The sequence below is a fragment of the Tamandua tetradactyla genome, chromosome 23 (genome assembly GCF_023851605.1).
Source record: "Tamandua tetradactyla isolate mTamTet1 chromosome 23, mTamTet1.pri, whole genome shotgun sequence".
NCBI classification, from domain to species: Eukaryota; Metazoa; Chordata; class Mammalia; order Pilosa; family Myrmecophagidae; genus Tamandua; species Tamandua tetradactyla.
In genome coordinates, this window is record NC_135349.1 from 9,964,760 (window position 1) to 9,992,254 (window position 27,495).

At 51.1% G+C, this 27,495-nt stretch overlaps 1 protein-coding gene across 8 annotated transcripts in view; it reads left to right on the top strand.

Annotated features, from left to right (window-relative positions):
• CUX1 (cut like homeobox 1) overlaps positions 1 to 27,495 on the top strand; it is a 361,508-nt gene that overhangs the window by 293,142 nt on the left and 40,871 nt on the right. For 5 of the 8 annotated variants that reach the window (XM_077140853.1, XM_077140854.1, XM_077140852.1 and 2 more), the window contains 6 exons: positions 62 to 733; positions 1,879 to 1,944; positions 3,139 to 3,240; positions 5,421 to 6,250; positions 8,051 to 8,216; positions 8,823 to 8,879. The exons of the other annotated variants lie outside the window; for them this stretch is intronic. In XM_077140853.1, coding sequence (XP_076996968.1) covers positions 62 to 733; positions 1,879 to 1,944; positions 3,139 to 3,240; positions 5,421 to 6,250; positions 8,051 to 8,216; positions 8,823 to 8,879 — 1,893 coding nt within the window. The remainder of the gene's footprint in view (positions 1 to 61; positions 734 to 1,878; positions 1,945 to 3,138; positions 3,241 to 5,420; positions 6,251 to 8,050; positions 8,217 to 8,822; positions 8,880 to 27,495) is intronic. 8 annotated transcript variants of the gene reach the window in all.

The following is a 27,495-nucleotide window of genomic DNA, read 5'->3' on the forward strand; positions in this document are numbered from 1 at the left end:
GTCTTGGTTTTTTTTCCCTTTTGAATCCCCCATAATGCATTATGTTTGCCCTTCCTTGTAGGGTCAGCCAGGAGAAAAGGGAAAGACCAGCCTGAGAGTCGGCGCCCTGGACCTTTGCCGGCTTCCCCTCCTTCTCAGTTGCCCCGCAACACAGGGGAGCAGGCTTCCAATTCTAATGGTACACACCAGTTCTCACCAGCGGGGTTAAGTCAAGACTTTTTCAGCTCATCCCTGGCAAGCCCCAGCCTACCCTTGGCTTCTACAGGAAAATTTGCACTAAACTCTCTCCTCCAGCGACAGCTAATGCAGTCCTTCTACTCCAAGGCCGTGCAGGAAGCAGGAAGCACAAGCCTGGTTTTTTCAACAGGTCCATACAGCACAAACTCCATATCTTCCCCAAGTCCATTACAGCAGAGCCCAGACGTCAATGGTATGGTCCCGTCTCCCAGCCAGTCAGAAAGTGCTGGGGGCGCCTCCGAGGGCGAGGAGATAGACACCGCAGAAATCGCCCGGCAGGTGAAAGAGCAGTTGATCAAGCACAATATTGGACAGCGCATTTTTGGACATTATGTCTTGGGACTGTCACAAGGGTCCGTGAGCGAGATCCTGGCCCGGCCCAAGCCGTGGAATAAACTGACTGTGCGAGGCAAGGAGCCATTTCACAAGATGAAGCAGTTCCTCTCGGACGAGCAGAACATCCTGGCGCTCCGCAGCATCCAAGGCAGACAGAGAGGTGAGAGGCTTCCGTGGGTTAGTGCCAGCATGTGAGCCCATCACCGAGCTGTGCGTGTGTGCGTGTGTGCATGCGTGTGTGTGTGTGCGCCCCCGCTCATGAGCTGTGCGTGTGCTAAAACATGTGACCATCACATCAGGTAAAGTTCTTTTCGATTCTGCCACTCCCAGGGCTCAAGGGTCAATGGGCCTCACCTAAAGCTGTTAGATGGGGGCTGGAGGGGGGGGTGTCTGGCCTTTCAAACTCAAGCGCACCTTGCAGGTGGTAAGCCTAGCAGGCGCGTATCAAATTGGAGGAAGCTGAATTAGGCACAGCATCCCAGTGTGTTGAGTGTCCAGGGCTCAGCTTAGCCCCCGGGGCCGGCCTCATATTAAGAGGTATTTCCGGCACCATCCGACCCTGTGGCTGCAGCACCCGCCATGGGGAGCCCCACGCTAGCCATGTTTCCGTGGGGTCCGTGTAGGCTGTGCCACCTCCCCTTCTCTCCCGCCCCACTGAGGAGAGCAGACCCCGTGGTCAGCTTGCGAACAGCGTTTACATTCTGCTAAGTGATTCACTTAGCGTCCTGAATGAAATATGCCTGCTTTGGATAAAATCCATGAGTGTTTCATTTTTAAAAAAACCACCCTGACCCCGCCCTCCCCAGAAAGATGTTAAGTCAGCCACATCCATAATTTAAAGTCCCTCCCTCTCTCAGAACAGGGGTTCAGCCTGATAAACCACAGTGATATCAAACATCTTGAAACTGAGATTCAGACAAACTGAGAAGGGAGATGTCTTGAAGGGCACGAGTCTGTGCAGGGAACGTAGAACTTTTTGTGGCGGTGTTAACTGAAATTGAATGTCTTCAGATGATTAATGTGGGTTTGTTCTGGGGGCTGGCGGGCGACTTGCTTAAAGGCAGTTCTCCCTCCTTTGACCCTCGTCTGCATTGCTGCCGTAGGCCACCACCTAGGTTTGTCTCCCCTGCTCACCAGCCAGCCTGGGAAGGGCCTCTCAGAAGTTTCTAGGAACTCCCAAGTGGCACAGGAACCCCGGTGCCCTCTACTAGTGGCAGGCAGCTCACTTTCATGTCACACAGCCCATATCGTCAGCACCACCATCCCCCTGATTGTTTTGTTCTTACCACACTTGTTTTTCAACAGAGAATCCAGGCCAGAGCCTGAACAGACTATTTCAGGAAGTACCGAAACGAAGAAATGGGTCTGAAGGTATGTCGCAGGCAGGTGTTTTTCTTTGCAGTCAGTAACCTAGGAAGCAGCATGTCCTTAGCTGTGTATTTTGGTTAAAACTGTGCAGTGTGATTCTGGCCTGGAACCTGATGGAAAAACAGCTAGTAAGTATAAAACAAAGCACGGGTTCAAACACTCATGTCCCCTTCCTCCTGAGCTGCCAATTCCATGCAGTAGAGGTGAGAAGAGGGCACTGCCGAGGATTAGTCCTCCCTAACCCCCTTCAGACTCACATTATGCCTTTCCTGTTTTCTCAGAAGCAGGTAGAAGAATAACAGTTGTTGCTCTGAGAAAAATGAAATGACGGTTAAATCAGATACTGCTGCTTCCTCATACTTTTCACTCAGAAAACTGCTCAAGGTCCTGCCGAGTAGGCAGACTGCAAATGCAGCCAGTTCCCCTGCTCTCCTAGGAGTGGTGTCTTCACTGGCCTTGGCCCCGGGGGGATATTATTTTTAAATGGTTTAATGTGGCGGTTCCTATTCAGTAAGGTAGTGAAAAGTTAAAACACTTGGATGGGCTCCAGAAAGAACTGGGGCCATCCCCTGGGCTGTGGCAGCTTCAGTGTGTCTTTCCATGTGTCCTCTAGGAGCTCCTGCAGGTTCTCTCCTTGTTCAAAACTTAACCAAAGAGATGGTATGGGACAATTGAACCGCAAATTTTAAGTTGAATCTTCTGCCTCTTTACCTTGCATCTCCAAATGATTGGTAGATAACCAGCCTCAAAGCTTTTTGCTCCTTTCCCATTTGTCCTGCTTGGGATATTAGCATCAAATTACTATACAAAATCTCAGTATCATCCCAAACCAAAGCAGATGTTGTAGTTGTTTTCGAATGACTCGTGAAAAATGGTACCTTTTCATCTTTCATCTTTTTCACATTGGATCAAGTGATTTGTTCTCCCCAGTACCTACCCCAGGGGGGACGTCCCTGGGGTAAAGGTGTGAGCCTCTCTCTGGCAGAATAAGATTTCCCGTGAGAAGCCCTCCTGCCCAGTCACCGTCCACACTGTGAAGTTGTGTTCACAGCCAGCGCAGGTCGGGGGAGGCCAGCCTACCTCCTCCCCCATCCCTGGCCCCGACTCTGAGCCTGTGTATCAGAATGCCATCTGCACGCAGCCTGTTGTTCTTTCCAGGTGTCGGCCCCATGTCAACGGTGTGGCTTCTCCCTGCAGGTAACATCACCACCCGCATCCGCACCTCGGAGACCGGCTCCGACGAAGCCATCAAGTCCATCCTGGAACAGGCCAAGAGAGAGCTGCAAGTGCAGAAAGCTGGTAGGACCCCTGTTTCCACTCTCTCAGCCACGCTCCCAAAGCTAGTTAAACACGTTGTCAGGTGTTCCGGGTCAGCAGTGATTACATGTTTTCAAACATTTAGGTGGCTGCAGAGGGGAGCAAGTCTGTTTGATCTAATAGTGTGCATTTCTTTAAATACCATCACTCCCTAACAGTGACTCAGGCTTGTTCTCCTCGCCTAGAGTCTCCGTCACTTAGCTTAAAATTAGCAAGCAGTTCATATCAAATTTCCTTTTTAAACACAATTCAGACCTGTTATTTGGCTAACATCATACTTGAAAATTAAAAATTAGCCTCTTGACCAAATGCAGTTGAAAAAGAATGGGTGAAAAACAACTTCTTAGAGGCTACTTTATGGGATTGAATGTTGCTGATGAGGAGCAAGGGAATTTTTTATGGATACACGTCCACCCATGCTCCCTGCTCAGGATCGGGGCTCCAGACAACCTGAGATCTGCTTTTTCTAAAGGAAGACTTGCCATAATTCAGCTTTTTCCCGGTTGACCTTTGATTGTTTGGGAGGCAAGCAGGGCTACAGATTCAGATCAGAGATTCTGGTGAAGAAGAAACTGGGTGCCTGTCTTCCCCGACCCCTAACCCCAGGCCTGGAACACCCTGCCCTGTGCTGGTGGCAGGCAGCCTTGGCAGCCGGGCACAGGCTGCCACTGGTCACGTGCCCTGTAGGGCCAGTCTCCCAGGGCTCCCCACCCACATGGGCTCATTCACTGGGTGAGCTCGGTGCTCCCTTCTGGGGTAGGTTCTGTTATCCTGTAATCCTGACTGTCACACTCAGGTTCAGAGTTGAAATAATTTGCCCAGACTTATTAAATGGCGGACCCCGGGTTTAGACCCAGATCCCCCTAACCTTTGTCCCACCCACTTTCTCCTCCTTGGTTGCTGGCTGCCCCCTTCCAGTGGGCCCAGCACGGTAGGAAATTACCTTCATGAGGTCAGAAGCCTGACAATGTCGGAGCTTTTTATTTGGCACGGATCCTGTTCTAACAGGCCAGAGTGAAGTTTAAGCCACCCCCCTCCCCTCTGAATTGTTAGCTGGGCAACCCAAGCAGGGGAGCAAATACATCCAAATTAGGTATAAAGAGGTCCAAGATTTTTCTCTATTCCCATTTCCTCCCCTAGCCTTAGCTTCATCATCTGTGAAATGGTGGTCGCACACCCACGTCCTATGGATACCAGGAGGCGCGTGTAAACCAGAGAAAGGAAGGCCCCACTGTTGAGTGGGGAAGTCACGGGGGTTGCCATTATTTCAGGCATCGTTAGGCAGCATTTAAGGCAGATAAGAGCCAGCTCCTGGGATATCCTCTCCCAACACAGAGGCATACAATTTGGGGAACACGGGACATAGTTGAGAAGGTCATAGAATCCCTACTTGTCAGCACTAGAGCATCCTGCAGGAACATCCAGCCCATGGTTCTCAACCAGGTCCTCACGCCACTGGGTGCTGGTCCAGCCCCCTTCCCCTACCGAATCAGGCACTCCAAGGAGGGCCTAGGCATGTGCATTTTATCTTAATAAATCAAACAAGTGATTCTGATGCATGGCCCTAGTTAAAAATCAATGATCTAGTCCATCGGCCATCCTACATTTACAGAGAGAAATAGTGAGGTCTAGTAAGGCCTTGTGGCTTCCCCAAGGTCAGAGTCCCAGGACTCCTGGGCCAGAGACTCCCCACTGAACCTCATTTTTATTCCTCTTCTCCCCATCCCTCAGCGAGGCTCTGTTACTGGCCATCCATAACTGTCCATTCAGAAGAGAACTTGACTCTCCTAGATTCTGTATCACTAATGCAAATATGGTAATCGGTCACTGGGAGACTCTAGTCTCTCACTGCAGTTGTCAACAGAAATATTTCTAGAGTGTGGCAAAAAGCAGTACATGAGAATATTATTTCAGAATTATCAAAGAGAGGAGGTCTACACTGGACTGTCACTCTCATGTGCACACTGCCCACCCCCTGGTCCTTCTCCCTGGAACCAGCAGTCACTTGCCTTTGTAACAGAGGGCCCTGGGTCACTGAGCAGTGGAGCAGTGTATCTCCCCTATAAACACCACCCTTGGCGGTTGGGCACGTGAGAAGGAGGTTGGAGTGAGGGGAGCATGTGCCCAGCTGCAGGTCTCACCTTTGTGTTTGCCCCTCACAGCAGAGCCGGCTCAGCCATCTTCCGTGTCCAGCGGTGGGAACTCGGACGATGCCATCCGCTCCATCCTGCAGCAAGCCCGCCGAGAAATGGAGGCCCAGCAGGCCGCCCTCGACCCTGCCTTAAAACAAGCACCGCTGTCCCAGACCGACATCGCCATCCTGACCCCCAAATTAATCTCCACCTCACCCATGTCGTCGGTGTCCAGTTACTCTCCGCTCGCCATTTCCCTGAAGAAACCCTCCGCCGCGCCAGATCCCGGCGTCTCTGCTCTGCCCACCCCCTCAGCCCCCAAGAAGGAAGCCCAGGACGCCTCCGGGCTGGAACTCCAGGGAGCAGCCGATTCTGCACAGGGGGTCCTGAGACACGTGAAGAACGAGCTGGGGCGCAGCGGCGTCTGGAAGGACCACTGGTGGAGCACGATCCAGCCCGAGAGAAGAAGCGCCCCCTCTTCTGAAGACGCCAAGGCCGAAGAAGCCAGCAGCGCGAAGGAGAAGGGCGGCAGCAGCCAGGCGCGGGCCGAGCGCAGCCAGCTCCAGGGGCCCTCCTCGGCGGAGTACTGGAAGGAGTGGCCCAGCGCCGAGTCCCCGTACTCCCAGAGCTCAGAGCTGAGCCTCACCGGCGCCAGTCGCAGCGAGACGCCCCAGAACAGCCCCCTGCCCTCCTCCCCCATCGTGCCCTTGTCGAAGCCCTCCAAACCCTCGGTTCCTCCACTCACCCCGGAGCAGTACGAGATCTACATGTACCAAGACGTGGACACCATCGAGCTCACCCGGCAGGTCAAGGAGAAGCTGGCCAAGAACGGCATTTGTCAGAGGATCTTCGGAGAGAAGGTAAGGGACTGATGGGGGCTTTGGGCTTCCCAGCCCTTCGTGGCTCAGTACTGAGTGTATCTACCTCATTTTGATCAACCGATAGCCTCATGTGTCAGGCCCATGAGGCATGACAGCTCCCTGAGCCCCGCTCCCCTTTCACCCTGTGCACTTAAGCTCAGAGGGGGAGGGTAAAATCGCCATTTGATCAATAGGGAAGCAGAGGCTGAGGGAACTGAAATCCTCACCCCAAGCTAGTGGGGTCAAAGTTCAGGGCCGGCCTCTGCCTCCGGTCAGCAGACCACTTGGGCTGAGAAAGAGCCACAAACCGATCACCCTGAGAGATGGCCAGCACACACACGGCCACAGGGCACTGACAGGAAAGGCTGTGTCAAGCGGACTTGTGTGTTTCTGGAACAAGCCAGAAGGCACTGGGTGTTGCCCCATCAGAGAGGTGAGGCAACAGGCCCAGGAACAAGTGCCCAACTGGTGCTGGCAGGCGGGGCCGCCCACAGCAGGCTGAGGCCACTGCCCAGAGTTGCCCCTTGTTTCCACCTTCCTGGATCCTGGAAGTGTAGCCGTTTGTAGGTGAGTTTCCAGACCTCTTCTCAGCACTCTGATGATGGGGTTTGATCATGCCTGCAAAATATAAAATAAAAATAGCAACACCCCAATATCACTTGAGAACATGTGGTGAATTGCTAAGAGGCAGCCTTCCTGCAGGGCCCAGGGCTGTGCCAGCAGTGTCCTTCACAGGGACCACCTGTACCACTCCCCCGGCTTTGTCCCGCCCTCATTTCAAGGTTTTGAAATATCCTGTGCTCTGAATCTTTAACATGTCTGATTGTGAACTCTGTCCTGGTTTTACAAAAGGTGATGGGGTGAACAGAGATGAGGTTGAGAATTTAAATCTCCTGGAAATTTCTAGTTCAGTGTTATAAAAATATCATTTGAGAAAATCTAAATAGACATTTGTGCTCATGCCTCAAATTTAGCAGAGACTTAATAGTGTTGAACTTGTTTGGCCCATGAATGTGGTTTATTCTGGAACTTGAGAACTTTTCAAGAGTGATCGGATGCAGCCCCTGAATATCTCGGGGCTGCATCTGTGTCCTGTGGGGGTGTCTGTGTTATACATATGCATGGCCATATGCGAGCACAAGAAACCCCGGGACATACATGCAACTTGTCAACTGTCTGCAGCCAAGATTCCCTACCAGGCCGGCTCCCCCCTTGCCACCAGCACACCTCTGGTCCTCACCATGAAGCGAGATGTGGTCAGGGAGAGCAGACCTTTCCTAAAGTCCAGCCAGCCCAGCACCTGTAAAGGAGCTGTCCTCCATGCATCCCACCAGCATCCTCAACATTTGCCTTTAAAGCAGTCCTTGGCCCCAACACCTCAACCTTGCCTGGCACCACTAGCCAGGTAGTTCCCAATGCCTCTTCCTCAGGTTGTCGTGACAGCAGCCTCGGCTCCCAGTGGGAGGCAGGGGCCTTGGAATGAGAGCCCCTCCCCTCTCCTTCCCAGCCTGCCTCCCACTGGGAGCCGAAAGCTGGAAACATAACTCTGGCAGAGCACATGGCCCCTGCACCAGGACATCAGCCCACTGGGATCCCCAAAGGCTTGTTCTCTGCCCTGAGTGGTTGCTGCCCACCAAGCTGTGGCTCTGGGCCCACAGGTCGGCCCTAGAAGTGGGCCCCGCCTGCCTTCAGACTGCCGCGCCGCGACCGGCTGGGTCTGCGTGTACCGCGTGTCTCGCTGCCTGGCACTGCGAGCGCAGCACTGACGGCTGTGTGTCTGTCTTTCGGTTGCTCCTCAAGGTGCTGGGCCTGTCCCAGGGCAGCGTCAGCGACATGCTGTCCCGGCCGAAGCCCTGGAGCAAGCTCACCCAGAAAGGCCGCGAGCCCTTCATCCGCATGCAGCTCTGGCTGAATGGCGAGCTGGGCCAGGGCGTCCTGCCCGTCCAGGGGCAGCAGCAGGGGCCAGGTAAGCGCTGCCCCACCCCCACGGGGGCCTGGAAATGTGGCAAGGATGGGGGTGTCTCTTCCCGGAGGTCTCCAGCCACACTGGCACTCGGAGCCAGAGAACTGCCCGGTTCGCTCCACAACCTGTTACCATGGGGCTGACTTTAGTTTTTAGGAGAGAGAAGACTGTGCCCAGCTAATTTTATAAGCAGCACGAAAATGACTTATTAATTAAGAAAATTCTGTTTATGCATAAATACTGCTAAAAGTCAAGTAGCTAAGGCAGACAATCGGGAAAGAAAATCAGCCAAGGCCCAGAGGTGTGAGATGTCAGGAAGGGGCCCTGCCTGTTCCCGGACCTGGGGGGGGGGTAGGTGGGCTGCTCTATACCAGCAGCACTTTCTCTGCCGCACCGCCCCCCACCACCCCCATTGCCACCACCCCATTCTTCCTGTCGCAAGTAGTGGGAAACGCCCTGGGGCCTTTGTGGATCCCATGCCGGGACGGGGGGAGGGCATCCCCACAACCCCACAACCCCACTGCTCATCCCCCTGCTGTGCTCAGGGCATTAAAGGTTTAAACCCTTGGGCTTGTTTCCTCATTTAATTGTAACCTTTTTCTCATTTAGTCCTCCATTCTGTGACGTCACTCCAGGATCCCCTCCAGCACGGCTGTGCGAGCTCAGGTAACGAGCTGCTTTCTGTTGGTTTCGTATGAAACATTTCATTGCCTTTTTTGTTTTCTTGTCCTTCTGGTCCATAGCAGGGAGACTTGCAGGGACCCCTTGTTCTGGGTTTGGTGTCCCCGGGGCCGGCTGGACTCAGTCCCATTTCCTGGTGGAGCGCGAGGGAGGAGACAGCCCTTTCCTTCCCCACCTCTGTTCTTTCGTCAGTCTAGCGGCTTCTCAGGGCCAAACCTGTGCTCAGGGCTAGGGCTGGACCCCAAGTCGGAGACTGATCCTGTGCTCCAGGGCTTACAGTCTAACAGGAGGACACAGGGCTGGGTCCACAATGCTCCCATGGCGGGGTCAGGGAAGGGAGGGGGTGCGAACCTGCCCGGCAGGCTGGAGGAGCAGCATGAAGGAAATAGGAGAAGCCCTCCGGGGAGCCGCCCCAGGTGGGATTGGAGTATAGAGCTGGCGGTTCTCAGAAGAATGGGGCTGAGGTTGGAAATACAGCCAGGGACAGCGGAGTCTGGGCCACTTTCCCCCAGCCGCCCCAGGCCCTGCAGGTCTGTGGGGTCCCTCGTAAGGGCCTCGCTTCTGCCATGAGTCCCCTCTCTCGGACCCTGGACGCAGCCTGCACAGGCTGGCCCCAGTCCCTTTGCTCCCTGGCTCCCTTCCACGTCCTCTCCCTGCTTCCTCCCTTGCTGAGCCACAGCTTGGCAGAGCTGTTCTCACCCAGCCTCTGGGAGCAGGCAGCGGCATCATGAGCCAGTCCTCTTTTTCCCTTTCTTTATTTTTCTAAACATGTTGATTAGCCTCCATATCCCATTGATTCATTGGGAACACAAACAAAGCTAAGTGAGGAGCGTGAAGCCCGCCAGCTTGCTAGAAGTTTTACAAGGGAAACCATGTGCTATGAGGGGAACAGCTGGGCAGCCGCGGCTGCTGCTGCTGCAGGATTAGCAGCCCCACTCACAGATGCAACCAGCGGCCTGGGGGCTGCAGTTACATTCCCAGGGGAGACTTTTCATGTCTTAGGTGTTCTTCTTTAATTTTGATCAAAATGGGGACAGAAGGCTGTGTCTTACCCAAGCCATTGGTTTTCTTGGCCGCACATATAAATGGAGTGCTTGTCTATCCAAAGAAGGACCAGGTGGAATGCCTTCGCACGTCTTTTCTGCGTTGGCCAACTTAACAAGAAAACCCCGAAGGCCTTATCCAGCCCTGGCCCGCATTCAAAATCCGTTAGGGAAAATAACGGACATGGTTGTTTGTCCTAGAGTTTGTGCGGCATTTGCGTGGAAAATTAGTCTTGCCTTCTGCTTAGCGGAAAGGTGGCCTGCCCTGAACCTCTCTGAGTATTTGCTGCCCCAGCAGAGGCAGGACCGAACTTGGCAGAATGTGACTAAAATTTTTTTCAATCAAAACCCCTTGTTCTCAAATAAAACAGGAAATCTTCTGCAGTCCCAGGTTTGTTCTAATCGATGCCAAAATCTCAGTGTCCGAACAAATCCCTAATGAACGATTATTTTACTTTTTTATTATATCAGGTAGTTGCCACTGTGCTGGAACGTTCTTACAACAGACATGCTTCCAATCTAGGGAAAACACTCTGGGCTCCTAAGAGGAATGTGAATATTTGTTAAAATAAATTCACTTTAAAAACTTGGGGAGCCTGCAGTTGGAGGGGGGAGGGGGGGCGAAGGCAAGGCTCCTCCGGATGGCACTGAGCTCAGGGTAACTTCCCGTCGGGTTTTGTGAAGGGCTGGCGGGCGGGCTCTGTCCTCCCAGAGAGAGGGGAGATGGGGTGCCAGCGGCTCCCCCCGTGCCCCCGTTGACGGGCAGCAACAGGGAGAATGCCAGTAGAAACAGTAATCTTGGTGGCATGGAAAAAACAGTTCTTATATAGTGGAAAAATTTTTAATGTACATCACGACAGCAACTAAGCAAAACTGTTGCCCTGTGGGTCAGAAAGACTAGAAGGGGCTTGTTAAGATGAAAAGAGAGATGACATCATGTGGTGGCAAGACTGCGGATGGCAGTTTTCCTTATGTGAAAATTCTTTACTATCTTTGTTAGCTTTCCAAGAAAGTTTCTAAAAATCAAGGTAGCTGTGCTTCTGGAATATTGAATCTAGATTAGGAGGGTAGGATTATTTTATAATGGTGGGTATTGGCGCATCACTAGATTTCAGGAGACTGTAGAATCTCTTCCTTGACAGTTTAAAAAAATTCACTTCTCTGAGGAAGCCGAGTCAAGCAGGGAGGAAAGCCTTCCGGTGCTAGGATTTCCGCAGGATTCCGATTCCCTGCCCTCACCATGGCTACAGAGGAATCCTTTCAAGAGGCCTCTAGACTCTAGACTCAGGAAGATGTGCCGTGTCCATTGCGGCCACTCTATCAGGCCTCTGCCAGAGGCCGCTCAGCAGGGTGGACCCAGATGGCTGCAGGTAATTGTGGCTCAGGGAGGGATCCCCTCTTCCCACGCACTGTTGGGAAATTGCACCTGAGAATCCAGGCCCCCGAACTGGCCTGGCAATTGGCTTTACCTCCCGGATGTGGAGGTTAAGACTTGCCTTCTGCTTCTTCCAGTAAGAGGTCAGTCCCGTCGCCGCGAAGGTGTGGGCCTCCTGAGCTGGGCATGGGCTGGGCTGCTGTGGCAGTGAGGTGCCCTTCCCCACCATCTAAACAGCTCATGGCTGGCACAGGAAGCTCCCTACGTCAAACTTGCTGATAAGTTTCACGATAAGTAGAGAAGTTTCAGTTGCATCATCCTTTTTGCCTTCTTGGTGGGATAGAGCCATTTCTGAGTGTTCTTTTGGTAGTCCAAGCCGTGGGGTGGTGGTCTTCGGCCATAAGGAAAGTTGCGACTGTTTTTGACCACTGGAATCACCAGTGATTTTTCCCTGGAAGCTAACAGCTGTACTCCAGCTGATGAGTACAGTAAACAGGGTTCTGTACAATCATAGAGTAACTTAAAAAATTTTTTTCAAAAGACGAACTTCAGGGCAAGCCACAGTGGCTGAGCAGGCAGAGTTCTTGCCTGCCGTGCCAGAGACCTGGGTTTGATTCCTGGTTCCTGCCCATGCCAAAGGAAAAAAAAAAAAGACAAACTTCCAGTCAGTTACCTCTTAACATAGATCCTGGTAATCGAGGTTTCTATATCACTGTTAGTGTTAAGCAAACGTGACTTGGAGGGGAGAGAGGAGCTGGCAGGGGAGGTGGTGGTAGTCACAGCCAGTGTCCTCTGTGAACTAACATGGAAAACTTCATTTGAAGACACAGTTGGAGATGGTCCTTGAGGATTGATTCTGAGTCTCCCTTATGTTTGTCTTCCATTCCTGGCATCATCCGTCATTCCTGACCTCACACTACTTAGCGATAGCCACTCCCGGGGGAGAGAAGGGAGCTTCTAGAAGAAGGGAAGGGCCAACAGAGACATGTTTTCAGAGGGTAGCCTGCAATCATTGCTCATCAGTTAGCAATTCTTTTTTCAAGAAAAGAAAACCTTGAGATATTTATGACTATGTGTGTACGTTGGTAGATAGAGAGATTATGGTCTATCAAACCTTTTTTTTTTTTCTGTCAAACCTTTTTGAATAATTTTTTTCCCCTTTTTCATTCCTTAAAACTCACTTCATATTCACAGTTCCTTTGGGTCATTAATTGTTTTACCCCTGGGGAAGGAGGGAGGCAAGAGACAATTTTCCCCAGACAGACTGGGGATTTTTGAAAACAAGGGAAAGGAAAGGAGATGACCTGGGACATGATGCTAATCATTACTTTATAGAGAATTGGCAGAGAAGAGTTAGTTCCCTGATACCCTGAGCCTTGTAACTTTTTAGTATGGGAGCATTTCATTACTGTGGCTATCAAGATGTTACAAATCTGCTTACAAATCAGAATGAGGGGCCTTATTATAAGCTGCTCAAGCAAAAGCCTGGTCCAGTCCCCTTGGCTTAATCGTAAAATAGCCGGCTCTTTCCTGAATCGGTCAGGAACTGTGGGTTCCCAGCCTTCTCCGGCCATGGAGAATTAGATGGTTCCATTTGCTGTTCTCCATCAGCAGAGTGTCAGCTGTCTCTTTGTGAAGACAGCTGCTGCCGTCCGTCTCTGGCCTCGTCCGGGTGGTCTCGGTGTATGCTCCTTCCCAGATGTGACAGTCACAGGGCCAGGAGGTTCTCATGGCCACGGCACCTCAACTGAGGCTGAGCCAGTGGGCCTTTCTCATGAGCATCGGGACTTTCGATTAGGTCACCAGGAAAACATGCCCAGGGGGTTGGAGCTCCGAAGTCTGTGATAGGATGCCAACGTGTCTTCTTAAATAAGCACTCAGGTCCTTAACTCTAGTGACTAAAGGTTAGGCCTGGGTGTCTGGCTGGCATGGTTATAGGCAGAGGAGGGGCTGATGGGTACCCCAGAGAATTTCATGCCCACGTCTGGAGCACGCAGGCATTTTGTTCGATGCCCTAGACTGGATCTTTTGTTTTTTTCCTCTTCTTTGTCATCAAAATAAATTAGTGAGGACAACTCATTGGTTCTCCCAAATGGAATTATCCTAACCTTTGTTTATTTTAAATAGCTGAAAAGATTTATACCTAACTGATTAATACATGACCATGGACAACAGATCAAAAATGAAAGAGAATTCTGGAAAGCCACGTACAGACTAGAGAGTGCTGTGCAGAGCACTTGGAAAGCATCCCTTCCTGAGCAGGTGGGCGTCGCTCACCATTTGGTTTGGGGTTTTGGTCTTTGCCACCCACTCATTGCCTGTAAATATGATGGCCCAGAAGAGCTAACGGCCTCCATTTGTTGCTTGCTTTCTTGGTTGTAGCCTGAAATGGGACACTTTTCTTTTATCAAGAGTGGCATAGATGAGTAATTCTCCACTCCAGGCTTGGAACAGTTAGGTTTCTGTACCAGACTCCACCTGCCTACTGGTTGGCTGTCACCTGGCCTGGGGTTGCCAGGCTGTGAGGAGACCCTGGGGGACTGAGGGATTCCTAAAGAGGGGCTGAGCCAGGCAGAACAAACAGTTGGGGAGGAGAACATTCCAGGTGGAGGGTTCTGCAGGTGTAGAGGCTCAGAGATGGGTGTGGAGGATTGAGGCAGCCAAAGAACCTTTGAGAAAGATGAAAACATCAGCAACCCCACGTTCAGAGGGCTTTTTTCCTTCTTAAAGTGACAGTAGAGGAATCAATGGTGAAAGGATTCAGGTTTTTCCTTTTGCAGAGTACCGTTGATATTGCTGCCTTGAGGTTTCTAAATCAGAAGGAAATTGTGGGTGGGCAGTGCCTATAGGGCCCGTCGGTGACCCACCCCAACGGCAGCTGAACACTAGGTCCTCGGCCTATCCCATCTTACCACAAAGGGCCCCCTCCTGCGGGGGGGCCATGGCCTGTGGCCAAGGCAGGCACGGGCCCCAGTGTTTTCCCTGACACTTTCTGAAGAAATCACAACTCAGAAGCTAGAGAGGGCATTGGGAGGTGAAGGGAGAAATCCCTCATCTAAGAACTAGTCAGGTGCCATGAAGGGAGACAGATTCGTGACCAGGGAAAAGAGCATTCTCCACTTGACCATGTCACCAGGCTGGACACCAAGCAGCGAGACCTCGAGGGCACCAGTCAGAGTTCTTTGAAAGTGGCCACAGCAGCAGCAGCTGAATGGGCCTCTGGCCAGCCAGCCAGTCCAAGAAGGGATTGTTGGGGCCATGGGCTGGGACTGGCGAAGCTCAGAGATTCTTCATCAGAAAACAAAGACCAGTGGGAGAGGTGGGGCATTAGTCAGTGGGCAACAGCAGCCTGAAGCCCAGAGGGCAGGGATAAGGGGGCTGTGGCTCAGGAGGCGTGTGTACCCAGGGGCCCTGGACCTCCCACGGCCTAGGGTCTAGGACTCGCTTTCCTTTCCCTGGATAAGGGTCCTGTCAATCAACGTCCTTCAGAAATTGCAACCTGATCTCAGCTGAGCCAAAGTGAAAAGAGATCTGGTTGTGCAGCAGCTGACCCTTCAAGAGAGAGGGTCTCCAGACTACTAAAAACAGCATCTGGGTCCCCACACGCCTAGAGCAGCTCCAGAGGGAGGCCCACCAGCCCCCACTGAGCTGGAAGCCACACAGCTCTCAGAAGCTACACGAGGCGGGACTCAAGATCGCCTGCATCCTGTTACCTGTGTGTAAGCTGCTTTCTGAGCTCCCCAAGCCATTTTGGACATCTGTGGGATGCACGCCGGGACCCAACCAGTGATGCTGAAGCAGCTCCCCTGCAAAGTGAGCATGGTGGGGCCAAGGGCTGGGGCAGGCCCGCCAGCCCGTCCTCCCTCAGCACAGCTGCACCTGCAGATCCTCCCCAGGCCGCCAGCCACGGAGGGTGACCCATTTGATGTGTGTTCACAGCAACAGCTGTCCTCACAAGTGAGGAAGGGCACCCTACGCGGGCTTCCAGCCTGCACCACGGCCACCCGAAGCCCCGGCTCCAGGCAGCTCACGACACCTCGGAAAGGCTGGCGCCTCATGAGTCTGTCCCCAGAGGTCTCTGTTCCTAGCGCGGGATCTGCCACACTGCTTTACCAGAAGAGCAGAGAGAATCAAAGTAGCCCAAAGAAAGAGAGTAGTTGACTTTATTTTTTAAATTACAACTTGAGTTTTTTTAATAAGTACTATGCCCCCATGTTTATAAAATTCAAGGTTTAAACAGGACTTACACCTTTTAAAAAAATAAGCCTTTCCTCTCCCAACCCAGTTGCCCTCCCAGAGGAGCTCCTGTCCCCAGTCTCTTGTGGGTCCTTCAGAGACAGCCAGTGCTTCCGGAGGTCTGTCCCATGGGGGGAGCAGGTGGTGCTCACACTGTAAGCCTGGCTCTTCTCACCTACAGTACCTGCTGGAGACGTTTCCAAGTCACATAAAGAATCTCCTCTTTTTTACAGCTACAGGGACTCCCTTGTGTAGATAGGCCGTTCTGTATCTAACCAGTCACTGTTGGTGGATATCTTTGCAAGAGCAAACCCAGAGGCAGCAGGCTGGTGTGGTGGGGTCGGAGCAGCCTGCCAAAGGCCAGACCTGCCTCTGCCCTTCATGGCTGTTGTGGCCCTGGGCAAGTGCCTAGACCTCTCTGGGCCTTTGTTTCTTCTTCTACAAAATGGGCAGCCTAAAGCGCCCATGAGGGGTGAATAAGTCAGTGTAGAAATGCCTCGAGAACAGCAGCTGGCACAGGGCCAGTTCTATTTAAATGATTGCCACTGCCACCACCGCAGCCGCTGCCATCATGGCTGTTTTCTGTGTGCCTGAGTATTTGTAGTGTGATATACGTGCGCATGGCAAGTGTTGATGCTCCGGCTTTTGAAACTGGATAGACGGAAAGCTTCCCGGTGGCCACTTGCACCTTTGTGCTGAGGGGGCACTGGCTCTGGGGGTCCGGTGAAAGATGACCTGCCTGCAGCTCTCCAGGTCCTCGGCTTCTGTGGAGTGCCAGTCCTCCTTTAGAATTGCTTGTTCTTATAGTTGACCCAGAATCTTGCCTGCAGGAATAAGATTATAGGTCAGGGGTCATCACTGGAGCCACTGGGGACAAGTCGTACAGAACTGGGCCACCACGTCTTGGAATGGGGTGACTGGTGGCCTGGGCAAGTGGTAATGCCAACTTTGGGTCACTTTGCCTAAAACCGAGTCCTCCCTGGGGACCTAACTGCTGGCACCCCCCAACTCTCCCCTTTTGGAGGACTGGGCAGGCCTAGTCATGGGGCCTCTGAACACACCTCCTCTGCCTCCCCATTCAGGCTTTCTTTGGAAAACAGATTTTACAGTTCATTGGACATTAAGTACAAGCAGCAAAAGTAGGTCATAAGAGCAAATGCGGACTTTGGTTTTCAAAGGTTTAGTCCCCAGGAAGGGATGAAGGATGTTTAAATGCCTAAAAAGCCCCAGGTAATTTCAGAAAGAGGTGAGAGAGAATGAGAAAACTCCCATATTTGCATCTTGTGTGTGCCGGGCACAGTGCTAATATACTATCAACACTTATCTCTTTAGTCCTTAAAATTATCACTAAGCAGAAATCCTTTCCCACTTCTTACAGACTGAGAAACCCAAGGCTCAGAGATGAGGAGGGGCTCAGCCCTGTCAGGAGAAGGAGGTGGGAGAAGCCCACGGTCCTCAGAGGCATTCGGCAGGTGCACCCAGGTCCCAAGTGTCCGCCCCGGGAGCTTGCTCCCCTGCAGAGGCCACACTTCAAAACAGAGAACAAAATTTGGGTCCAAATTATAAATGGACAAATATTAAAAATCAGGTGCAACAAAACAAAGCAAACCACTGATCAGACACCTTCATCACCCTGGGCTGTAGCTCTCATTTTTCAGCCAGGGAGCAGACGGGGGGTTGTGGGGGACCACCCCCATCAGTGGCTATATCAGATGCAGGTTTATGGTCCATCGGGCATGAGATCGAGGGGACATGCTTCTTTGGAACCCTTTCCTTCCCTGAAGAACAGTGCTGCCCTTCGGCTGTCAGGCACTCCTCCCGGCCAGGGCCATGAACCATGAGCCATCTCAGTGCCCCGACCCCCAGCCCCACGGCACTGGTCCTGGGGCCACACTCAGCCCCCCAAGAGGGCTTCGGAGGGAGCCCCTCCTGACACTGCGCTGGGTAGAATGGGTGCAAGCCGGGAGGCTTCCCTCAGTGGCTCCATTTCGATTCTGGGTTTTGTTCATGGCTCTGGAACTGGGTTCCTAAATATAGGCTGCGTCTGAATTGGCAGATGTTGGGTTTGTCCTTTACAAGGGGGCCAAAATTAGCCTGTCATTTGGCACCTAAATAAAGCAGCCAAACTACCTTTATACTAACTTTGCAATTAGGAAGTACTGAAGTCGCAGCATTTTATTTGATAAGGAAACTTAAGTGAGCTGAAGCAGCACCTCTGAAAGCAGAAGGCTGAGGGGAGAGAGGACACCCCAAGTCCAGAGGGAAACTTCCTTTCCCAGTTAGACCTTCTCATTCTCAAGGTCAGTTTTGTTTCACGTGATTTAAATACCTCCTGAAATTGGAAAAAAGGATCAATACACCACAGAAATAACATAGTAAGAGGACAGCAGTGGTGACTCTGATTTTGGGGGGGGTGGAGGGACATATCTGTCCAGAATGCGCGGGGCTGGGTTAGCAGTGGGACTCCCTGGGGGCAGCCGAAAGATGTTATAATCAATTACCACATCATAACACTGATGTATGATAATTACTGAGTGTTTCTCCCAAGATAGTGCAGCATTTGGCTGAGATGCAGTTCTTTCATGGTCCACTGCCTGATTAATATGCAAATAATAGGCTGATTGCATGATGAATGCAGAAAAGGAGTTCGCTGATACAGTGAGCACTGAAGCGGGAAGATGATAAATTACTTTTACTGACTGTCCTACATTAAGTACCCTTTCTCAACAATTTCATCACAAATTAAGTAAAGCAGTATGGAGAGATTAGGAGGATGTGTAAAATAATGTACCTTAATTGCTTTCCTGATACCATTGCATATAACAGAAACGTCACTCGGCTCTGCTCAGCAAGGCCAGGGCCCGTGTGGGGCCGGGGCAGCGTGCTCACCTGCATGTGGTTTTGAAGCTGGACGGCAGCTGTGGCGCTGGCATGTGGGCCAGCCTGGGTTCCCTAAGGAACATCCCAGCAGATCCCAAACATTGCTCACCAGCCAGGCTGGCTGGTCGCATTGCCGAGAGGGGCAGGCGGCTCCTGGGGTCGACACCATGACTGTGCACGGATGGACACTGAAGCATGCTGCCCACCGTGTACCCGGAGAAAGGGGAGTTACTGAGCTGCAGGCCTAGAAGTCTCCAAAAGAAAACAGTATTTAAAACCACCTTCTGACTCCTCTGGCTTCTGGAAATTCCACCATCAGAATGGCGGTATACACCGTATCCTACCTGCAGGAGGACGGCCAGGGTGAGGGATAGGCAGCACTCCCCGAACGGAAATGAACCTGGAGGAAATAGAAAGGATATGCTCACACGTACACACACGCACTCACACATGTGATTAATCTTTGATTATACTAAAGCAATTTAACTAGAGGGTTTGTTTCTTTCCCCTCTCAGTAATATATATTTAGGCTGTTTGTATGACATACATTTTCTCTTAATGCACGGGAACGCATTGATAAGTGTTCATACACACAGCTGGTTTGGTAATAAGGTTATTGAAGGTAATTTGAAAGCATTATTTCTAAATCAGTGTGGATTTGTAGAAAATCTGGGAACAGGGAGCATCCTGTGTTGCTGAAGCAGCGCCAACTGTGTCACCAAGTGTCACTTCAGCAATCCTGCCAGACTCTTGAGTTCACTATAAAGATTAAATTGTAATTTAAGGAGGGTTTTAATCTTTAGTATTTCCAAACTCTGCTTTTGATATGCTTATTTCCTTAAGAGCTTATAAAAGGATACACAAGGAAAACACTGAACCCTGAGGGAGGGCACAGATGAGCTCTGCATCCTGGGCCGTGCCACCACCACCACACTCGTCGTTTCTGTTTCCTAAATGTCTCTCCAATGTTTTCCCCTTTCTCCTGCTGCCCCCACCCTGGTCAACAACAGGCAGCATCCCGCCCACCCAGCAGCTGCCCTGTCTTGCCGCTCACCTGCCAGGCCACCCCTCACTGAGGCCGGAGCGGCTCTCCAGGCTGCAGATCCGATGGGGCCACTCTTCCGCCTCAGCCCCTCCCCTGGGGTTAGCATCCCACCCTCTTAGTGTGTGACCTGCCCCCCACACACACACACCTGTTCTTCAGACTCATCACTCACCAACCTTCCGCTCAGGCTGGTCCCCACCCCTGCCAAGTTCCTGCCGTTCCCCACCCCTTCCTCTCCGCCCAGCCTGGCACACGTTGTTCTCTCTTCCAGGCCCACCCCCAGCTTCAGCCACGTGCTCCCACTGCCCTGGATTTCCCGTCCTACCCTCAGATACGGGGGTTGTTCCAGGGTCCATGTCCGCCTTGCCCTCCCGTTTCCCCATCCCCTAGTCTGCACACACAGACACCGGGCACTGCAGAGGCTGTGCTGTGGAAGGAAAGGCCCAGGCCCCTCTGCCATGGCTTACAGGTCAGTGTCAGGGAGGTAAGGTCTAAACAGCAACAGCACTGCTTTCAGCGAACAAGTTTTCCCTGTTAATGAGTAAAGTGTTGTGGCTTCTGTGTCACTGTAAGAGTTCCTTTGGCAGGCATCAAAGCTGGATTGTTCACAGGCACATGTGCACGCGCAGAGGCTCACACTCAGCTCCTACGATACCGGCGACCTCCATCTCATCTGATCCTGTCTTGACTTCAGTCCTGGCAGGGGGTGGGGGTGCATGTCTACGTGATAGTGAGAAGTGGGGAGCTTGTTGCTCAGGAATTTTATAGAAGAAAAAAGCAACAGAGGCAGAGGCTTCCTTTCCTGGGCCCAGCAGAGGTTCTGACCCAACCTCTGTGACTCCTCCCAGGCCTTCCCCTCCTCCCACGCCACCTCTCCATCCCCACCCCAACCTTTCCCAGGTTACTTTCTGCTAGTGACAGAAAAGTGATTCGCTAGGTTGCTTGAATTTTCCCTGATTTAGGGCCACGCTGAGATTAGCTGAGGGCCAGAGAGTGGTTACCAACCCAGGGGCTGGCCAGGTGGTAGGGCCCAGCCTGGGCCTGGGTGTGTGCCACTTTCCTGGGAACTGACCTTTCCATGGAGTGGAGGAGGCTAGCACGTTGGACCTGGGGTGTGAGGTTCCCCTTACTCACTGCTGAGCGTCAGATGTGGTTACTTGGCCTTCTTGGGAAAAAGACTATTTTGTGGCTTGGTGACTTTGGGTGTGTCTCTGGTACAGTGCTGGATTCTTTTTGTTTCTCAGTAGAGGAATTGTATGGTGCCGAGTAAGGGAGTGCAAAAAATTCCTGCACGTCTCAGTGACATCATTAAAGTATCCAAATATTTTATTTCAAGCTGCTGCTAATCAGTTAAAATACCACTCTGAATTGAGAAAGCTCCCTGCTGCTATGTTGGTTGTGCCCAGCAGAGAGACTTGACTAGAAATAGGGCAGCGACCCTGCCGGTAGTGGAGCCACTGCTAGACTCAAAGGCAAAGTTCAGGGTCTGACGAGCCCGCAGAAACTGCTGCCACAGAGGAAAAGTTTGGTATTAAGAAACAGCAGAACTCGTCACATAAGAAGATCTCATGTCACCATGTGGCCCTAGCCTTGCCAATTTGTGACTAAAATACAGGAGACCACAGTCGTGTCACTTTTCCCCTTGGAAGTGGAGAAGCTCATTATTTCTGGAGAGACCATTAGTCTTCTCCCAGACAAGCTGTGTGAGTCTGTGAGCCCGTCCCCACGTGGCGACATGCGCTTGGTGTCATGCGGGCCTGAGGACGCTACCCTGGACATCTCACAGGGCCAAGGCCCCTGCACCCACCTCCCTCTCCCGCTCCTGCTCCTCCCCGTGCTCCCCTTTTCTCTTTCCTCTGATGGACTCGCCTGCTCACATCTGTACGTGCCAGGCTGTGATCAGGCTGCTCCCCGCCCCTGCTCGGCCACCCTCCTCTTCTCCCCGCTTCATCTTCTCCCTCCTCTCTCCCGTCGCTCCATACTTGTCTGTCTTTGTAGTCACTTGGAGTTTCCCAGCTTGCCATGGACTCGGAGCCTAACCTATGGACATAATGAAAAGTGGTGCATCAGACCAGCCGCCAGTTAAATAATGTTTGGGTTCTTGTCAGAATGTCACAGAGTGCCCTGTCATTTTGTTTCAGCAACTTGTCCTTCCGAATGCACAGTTCGCCTTATGGCAGGCCAGCAGTAAAAATGTCACTTACAATAATTACTTTTTGGTGAAAATGCTTGCTGACTTCCTACCTTCAAGCTGTTTTTTACACAGTGGGGAGATAATAAGAAACGACTTTATCCTGACTGCTCAAATGAACACTAAATGGAATTTGGGTTATTATTACTGCAGAGAGAGGGCAGTATGGAAATTTATACAGTGGATCAGATAAACTGCAGAGATTTGTCTCTGAAAATTACGGCGGGTATGCATGTTCAGTTGGCTTCTATTGAAAACTTAAGGCAGCTGTTGTTTGCCTGCTGTTTTGGAATATAATATTTTTCATAATCCTTTATAGTTCCTGAATGCCTTGTATATTTCAGAGGACCCTAAGTCACTATCTCTGCTTTCTGTTGCTTACTAACCAAGCTACTCTTACACAATACTTGAAGGCTTGCAAAAAATTAATCCACATGGATCACTCTTAAAATGTCATACCTTACTGTTGCTACATATCTGGGCTTTTAAAATATGCAAATGTCTCGTTTTCAATTGTCCAAGGCTCACAGGCTGTAGGCTCCTTGAAAGCAAGGTTTTGTCTAATTTCTCCTTTAGCCCCAATGCCGAGCAGGTGCATGACACTAAGTAGGTGTTTTTAAAGTAAATGAATGAAAAAAGAGAAGGCAGGCCACCGTAAGGCAGAATTACCATGGGCTTCAGCAGATGCTGGGATGGGGAGACACATCAAGACGTCCTTCTCCTGATCTGGGTCAGACCCTCGCCGCCGTCACGTGATGGGACCAAGTCAGGCTGCCGGCCTGACCCTCTGCTTCCTCGCCTGCAGTGTGGGGTTTACAGTTCCCCCGAGGGCTGCTAAGAGAATCAGATGAAACCAAGTGTAACCACCTTGACATACTCAACCCACGACACATTTTGGTTCCTTCCCTAGTTCTTGAGATTCTTGAGGTCTGTGCCCGGAAGGCCAGCCCTGGCTCAGCCGCCAGTGGCTGTGGGGCTGCTGGACAGTGCAGGCACCACCCCACTGTACAGGTGGGCAGTTTAGAACGCAGCACATCTGGAAAGCCTTTTTGAAGCCTTGCAAAAAATTAATCCACATGGATCACTCTTAAAATGTCATACCTTACTGTTGCTATGTAACTGGGCTTTTAAAATAAACAAATGACTCGTTTTTAATTGTCTAATGACAAAGTTTTCCAAGGTTTTGTAACTCTGGGCACGAATGCTTCTCTCTGTAAGATGAGGGAAATGAATGTGTCCAGCCCACCAGGCTGTCGTGAGGACTGAATTCTTTAATTCTTAGGAGCCTTAGCACGGGGCCTGGCACCCAGTAAGTACACAGTAAATGCGGCTCTAAGAAGTGGCTGCTCTTACTCATGATGATGATAAAATGTGGTCTCTTAATATCATCTTCCTCCTCCTGTAGTGTAGCCCACCCCCAAGGAAATGGTACCCCCATGCCGGGCACTTAGGCCCTAAAGTGGGAAACACCCTCACTCCTTATGTCCTCCTGTACCTGTCCTCCTGCCACTTAGTCACCAAGTCCTGCTGAAGGGTCTCAGAGATTGCTCTTAAATCCACATATTTCTCCCCATCTCTTCATCCTCACTGGAACTACAGAGAACTCATTTGCTTTCTTACTTTTTAAATTTTAGGTCTACTATATTTTAAATATAAAGAAAACTATTGAATAATGTAATGAACGGCAAGTACCTATTGCCCAGCTTTACTGAGCCTTTTTATTATAATTTAATCCTATATTTTTAAAAGAAAGAAAACATTGAATATAAGAGTTGAAAACCCCTCCCTAAACTCATTCCTTCTTGAAGTAAACTACTGCCTGTCCTGAATGTGCTATTTATCGTTCCTGTGCATGATTTTATACCCTCACTACTTATCCAAGTAGTTCCTCATAATATATAGTACTGGTGTGCCAGCTTTCAGACTTCACACAAACGTTACACTCTGTTTCGTTCAGTGTCTCGTTATTATGTGTTGGGTGTTGATATACATGGCTCTAGTTCGCAGTCTCACTGCTGCTCACAGCTTAGGATAGTGTATGGATATGCCACGATGTAGATGCAATTCTCCTGGTGGTAGACATGGGCCCCAGACTTCTGCTGTTTCTGACAAGGCCTTAGCCAACCCTCTTGGGTCCACTATGAGTCTCCAGGAGAAGTGAGGGGTTGACCCATCCATTTGAATGGGTGGCTCCCCATTGCACTGCGATCAGAACATAAGACATGTCCACCTGGCCAGCCCACAGGCCCTGCACAGTCCAGCCTGTGTTCTTCCGACACTAAGCCTCACCCACACCTCACTCACCAGTTCCTCTTCAGCCCAGGCTTGGCACAACTTCCCTCCCTCCTTGTCCCCTCCCCTCCTCCCAGCTTACCTGGTTAATTACCCAAGGGTCGCCTGCAGTGCCAGGTTTCCAGGAGGGCTCTCTTATCTCTAGGCAGCCTGAGCGCCCCCATACCCAGAGTGGGTTCCCATACCCCCATCTGTCTCCCTTCATTCATTGCCCTTTGGGTTCCTTCTGCTTCATGAGCTCCAGGAGGAAAGGGTCACCCTGGACTTGTTCAGTGTGGATTCTCAATTGTTGGCTCAATCGATTTACCAAAGGAGTAAAAGAATGAAGGGAATGACACACCTTCATTCATCCCTTCAGCCAGCACTTTTTTTCTAAGTGTTTTCATTAAAGTATAATTTACACACAGTGAAATCCATTCTTCACTCATAGAACTGTGAGTTTCAACAATGAGGATAAAGAATAATTCCATCACCCCCACAAAAATTCCTTCAGTCCCTTTGTAGTCAGCTCCTGTCCCCAGGCCCCAGCTCTGTTTTCTTTCCCACCATTTTGCCTTTTTCAGAATGTCATCTAAATGGCATCATACATATCATCGGGACTTTTGAGTCTGTCATTGGCTTCTCAGTCATGTGCCGGGCACTGGGGAGAAATGGCAGTAAATCATGAGGAGCGTCACGTTGACTGTAGGAGACCTTTACATAAACAAACACATTTCACTTCAATTTAATAACTGCTCTATTTCTTAAACATCAAATTCAGACTGTTTACTTAGCACCAGCCATGTGGCGGGCTCCTTCCTCACCACAGCCCTCTCCGCAGTCTTAAGACGAGGAGCAGGGCGTTCCAAGAAGCACAGAATCATAGCCAAGGGGCAGGAGCCCTCAGCCCGAGTCACTGCCTAGCACGTAGCCCAGGACACGGTCTCTTTCTTTTCCTTAATTCTAATTATTTTTTTAAATTATGTGGAGTAGCACAAAGCTCCTTCCTTTCAGAAGTCTCTGATTTAATCTGCAGGTTCCTTTTGCTAATTTAGGAAATGAGAAATAAAAAAAGTAACATTCCTTCTTCTTCTCTGTTGACTACACTTTGTTCTGTCAGATGGCAAGCAGCTAACTGTCTTGCCCCGGGAGCCTGGCCACCTCTTCAGGGCGGCGATGGGTGCCTGGCTAGTGCTGCCCGCAATGCTCTGCCGTCTATAGCCTCCTAAATGATTGTCCCTCCCAAAGTACCGTTCTGAGGATGCAGACCTGGGGTCTCTCCAAGGAGGCCATTTGCTGGCACATCTGTCCCTGCCGATCCAGAAACGCGCGCCTGCTTCTGCCACGACCTGAGAGCCTGGCAGCATGCGTGCATCTGTCAGAGAACAGACCAGCTGCCGGGAGGAGCATGCCCAGCTTCCAGCTGTCGGGTGTGGATCCCACACAGACTCAGAGGGCAGCGCAAGCATAAGCCAGTGGCCGCAACGTGCTGTAACACATGGCGTCCACGCCCCCTGTTCGTACCGAGGCCCAGGCAGGGTTTCACCCGGAAGGGCCTGCCTCTGTGTGTAGTCATGGCCAGGAGCACAGAGGGACGCCAGTAACATGCGGTGACAGCTCTGTTTAGTTCTCTCAGGGGTTCTTCATGGCAAGAATATATATATATGTATATATATATATATTTACACATATGTAAGTGCTTTACTGAGAAGGCCTAAAAGAAAGAAATGTGCAGCTGCTTGGGTTTGGCACAGCATGCCAACACCAGCACCAGACAAACAAGAGGCAGGGGGTGGCTGGCACCAGGCGGGGTGTGAGCCAGGCAGGCATGCTTGTGACCTTGCTGCGGGTTAAAGGACACAAACCTGAGAAGAGATCTGTTTATCACGTGGGGGATTCACGCCACCCCTGACAGCCTCCCGTGAGCAAGATGGATGATCTGCCACACAGTCCCTCGCATGGGTGAGTCAGGGCACGTTTACAGTACAATTCCTCCACCGCTTCAGAGACAAAAATAACATTGGCAGCGTTTTATATCCAGTTGTAGGGTGACCCGGAGGTGAGCAGAGAAAAGAAATCTGATTTGTAGGATTCACATTGCCTTAAAGATTTATATAGACCCTTTCTGCCTTTTACGTCTGTCTCCTTTACATCTTTCACGAAACCAATTTTTTTTAAAACCTGATTCTCCAGGCTGAGGACACAGCTTTATGTGATTATAGAACTTTGTACCCATTCAGGACAATAAATGGGTTTATCAGTTGTATAGTGGTGGGTTTATTTGGGATTTTGCTCTTTCTGGACATTTTTGCACAATACTGGTTTATTTGGAGTGTATTTTCCGTCCTTTTGAGTTCAGAATAGATCGTCATCCTGGAGCCAAGCACAGGGCACTGCAGCTATAGAGTAAACTGAAATTAAATTTGTACTCAGTGCTATATATTCTTCCTAGTCGGGTACAAGTACTTCTGGTTCGGGCAATATGGGCTGGTGCTGGCTGTGTGTTCCCCTCGGGCTGAGGGAGAAGCAAGCAGGAGTTTCCCTAAGGCTGCCCTGCAGACCCCTCATCTCTCCGGGGCTCCTTGCAGCCTGCCGGCCTGGCCCCTCGTGTGCAGCGCTGGGGGCGCGGAGCGCTTACTCAAGAGGTCCTGAGCCAAGGGCAGCGATGCATCCTGCCCGGGGCCTCGGCACTCAGCACTGCGCAGTTTCCTCCTGCTCCCAGCTTCTCTCTCTGTTTAGAAATTAGGAAATGCCAAGGTCTTTGGTCCAGATACTCCAAAACAAGACTTGAGCCTGTTCTGTTGGTTTTTATGGTGCTGCTAATGGGGAGAAGTCAGAAGGGAGCGCTCTGCAGAGGAACCCGTGGTGGCACCCACCCCTGGGCCCCTGCACCAGCACCAGCCAAGCAGAGAGGGTAGCGGCCTGGTCCTCTGTGGTGCCTCCCACAGCCTGGCCGAGGCCACCAAAGGGCTCAGCTCTTGGAAGGAAGCAGCCCTAGCCGGTTCTGGGGTTCAGTGTGGAACCGTGAGACAGGAGGGCAGCATGGGAGCGCCTCTTCACTGGCAGTTCTGGTACCTTCCTTGAGGGGGTGCTGGGGGCCTCCTGGAGACAGAGGCAAGACCCATCTAGGATAATACATGGCAGTCTTTTCCCCAGGAAGAACCGAGGTCAAGGGAAGACCCAGCACTGGACTCTCCTGGGGGCTTCAGTTTCCTTTTCAAGGGTCTTTGTAACTGGTGACCGCACGTCACGGCAGCCCTCATTTAAAATAGTCAGCCCATTCTTTCTGCTCTGGAAAACCTGGACAAAGTAATTATGCAGTTAGTCTAGCCAGGGTACTTTGGAATGGTAGAATTATGGCGTTTCATTAGAAGAAAACATGACATTGATAACATGATTAACATGGATGGGTTTTTTAACAGAATACCCTTATTTTAAGCCTTCAAAAACCTTTTAAGTCCCTAGTTTTTCCATTGTTGCTGTTTACATATTTTTATAAAATACAGAAAATCAGAGGTTACTCAGTCAAAAATCCTGAAACACTTCATTTGTATCCATAG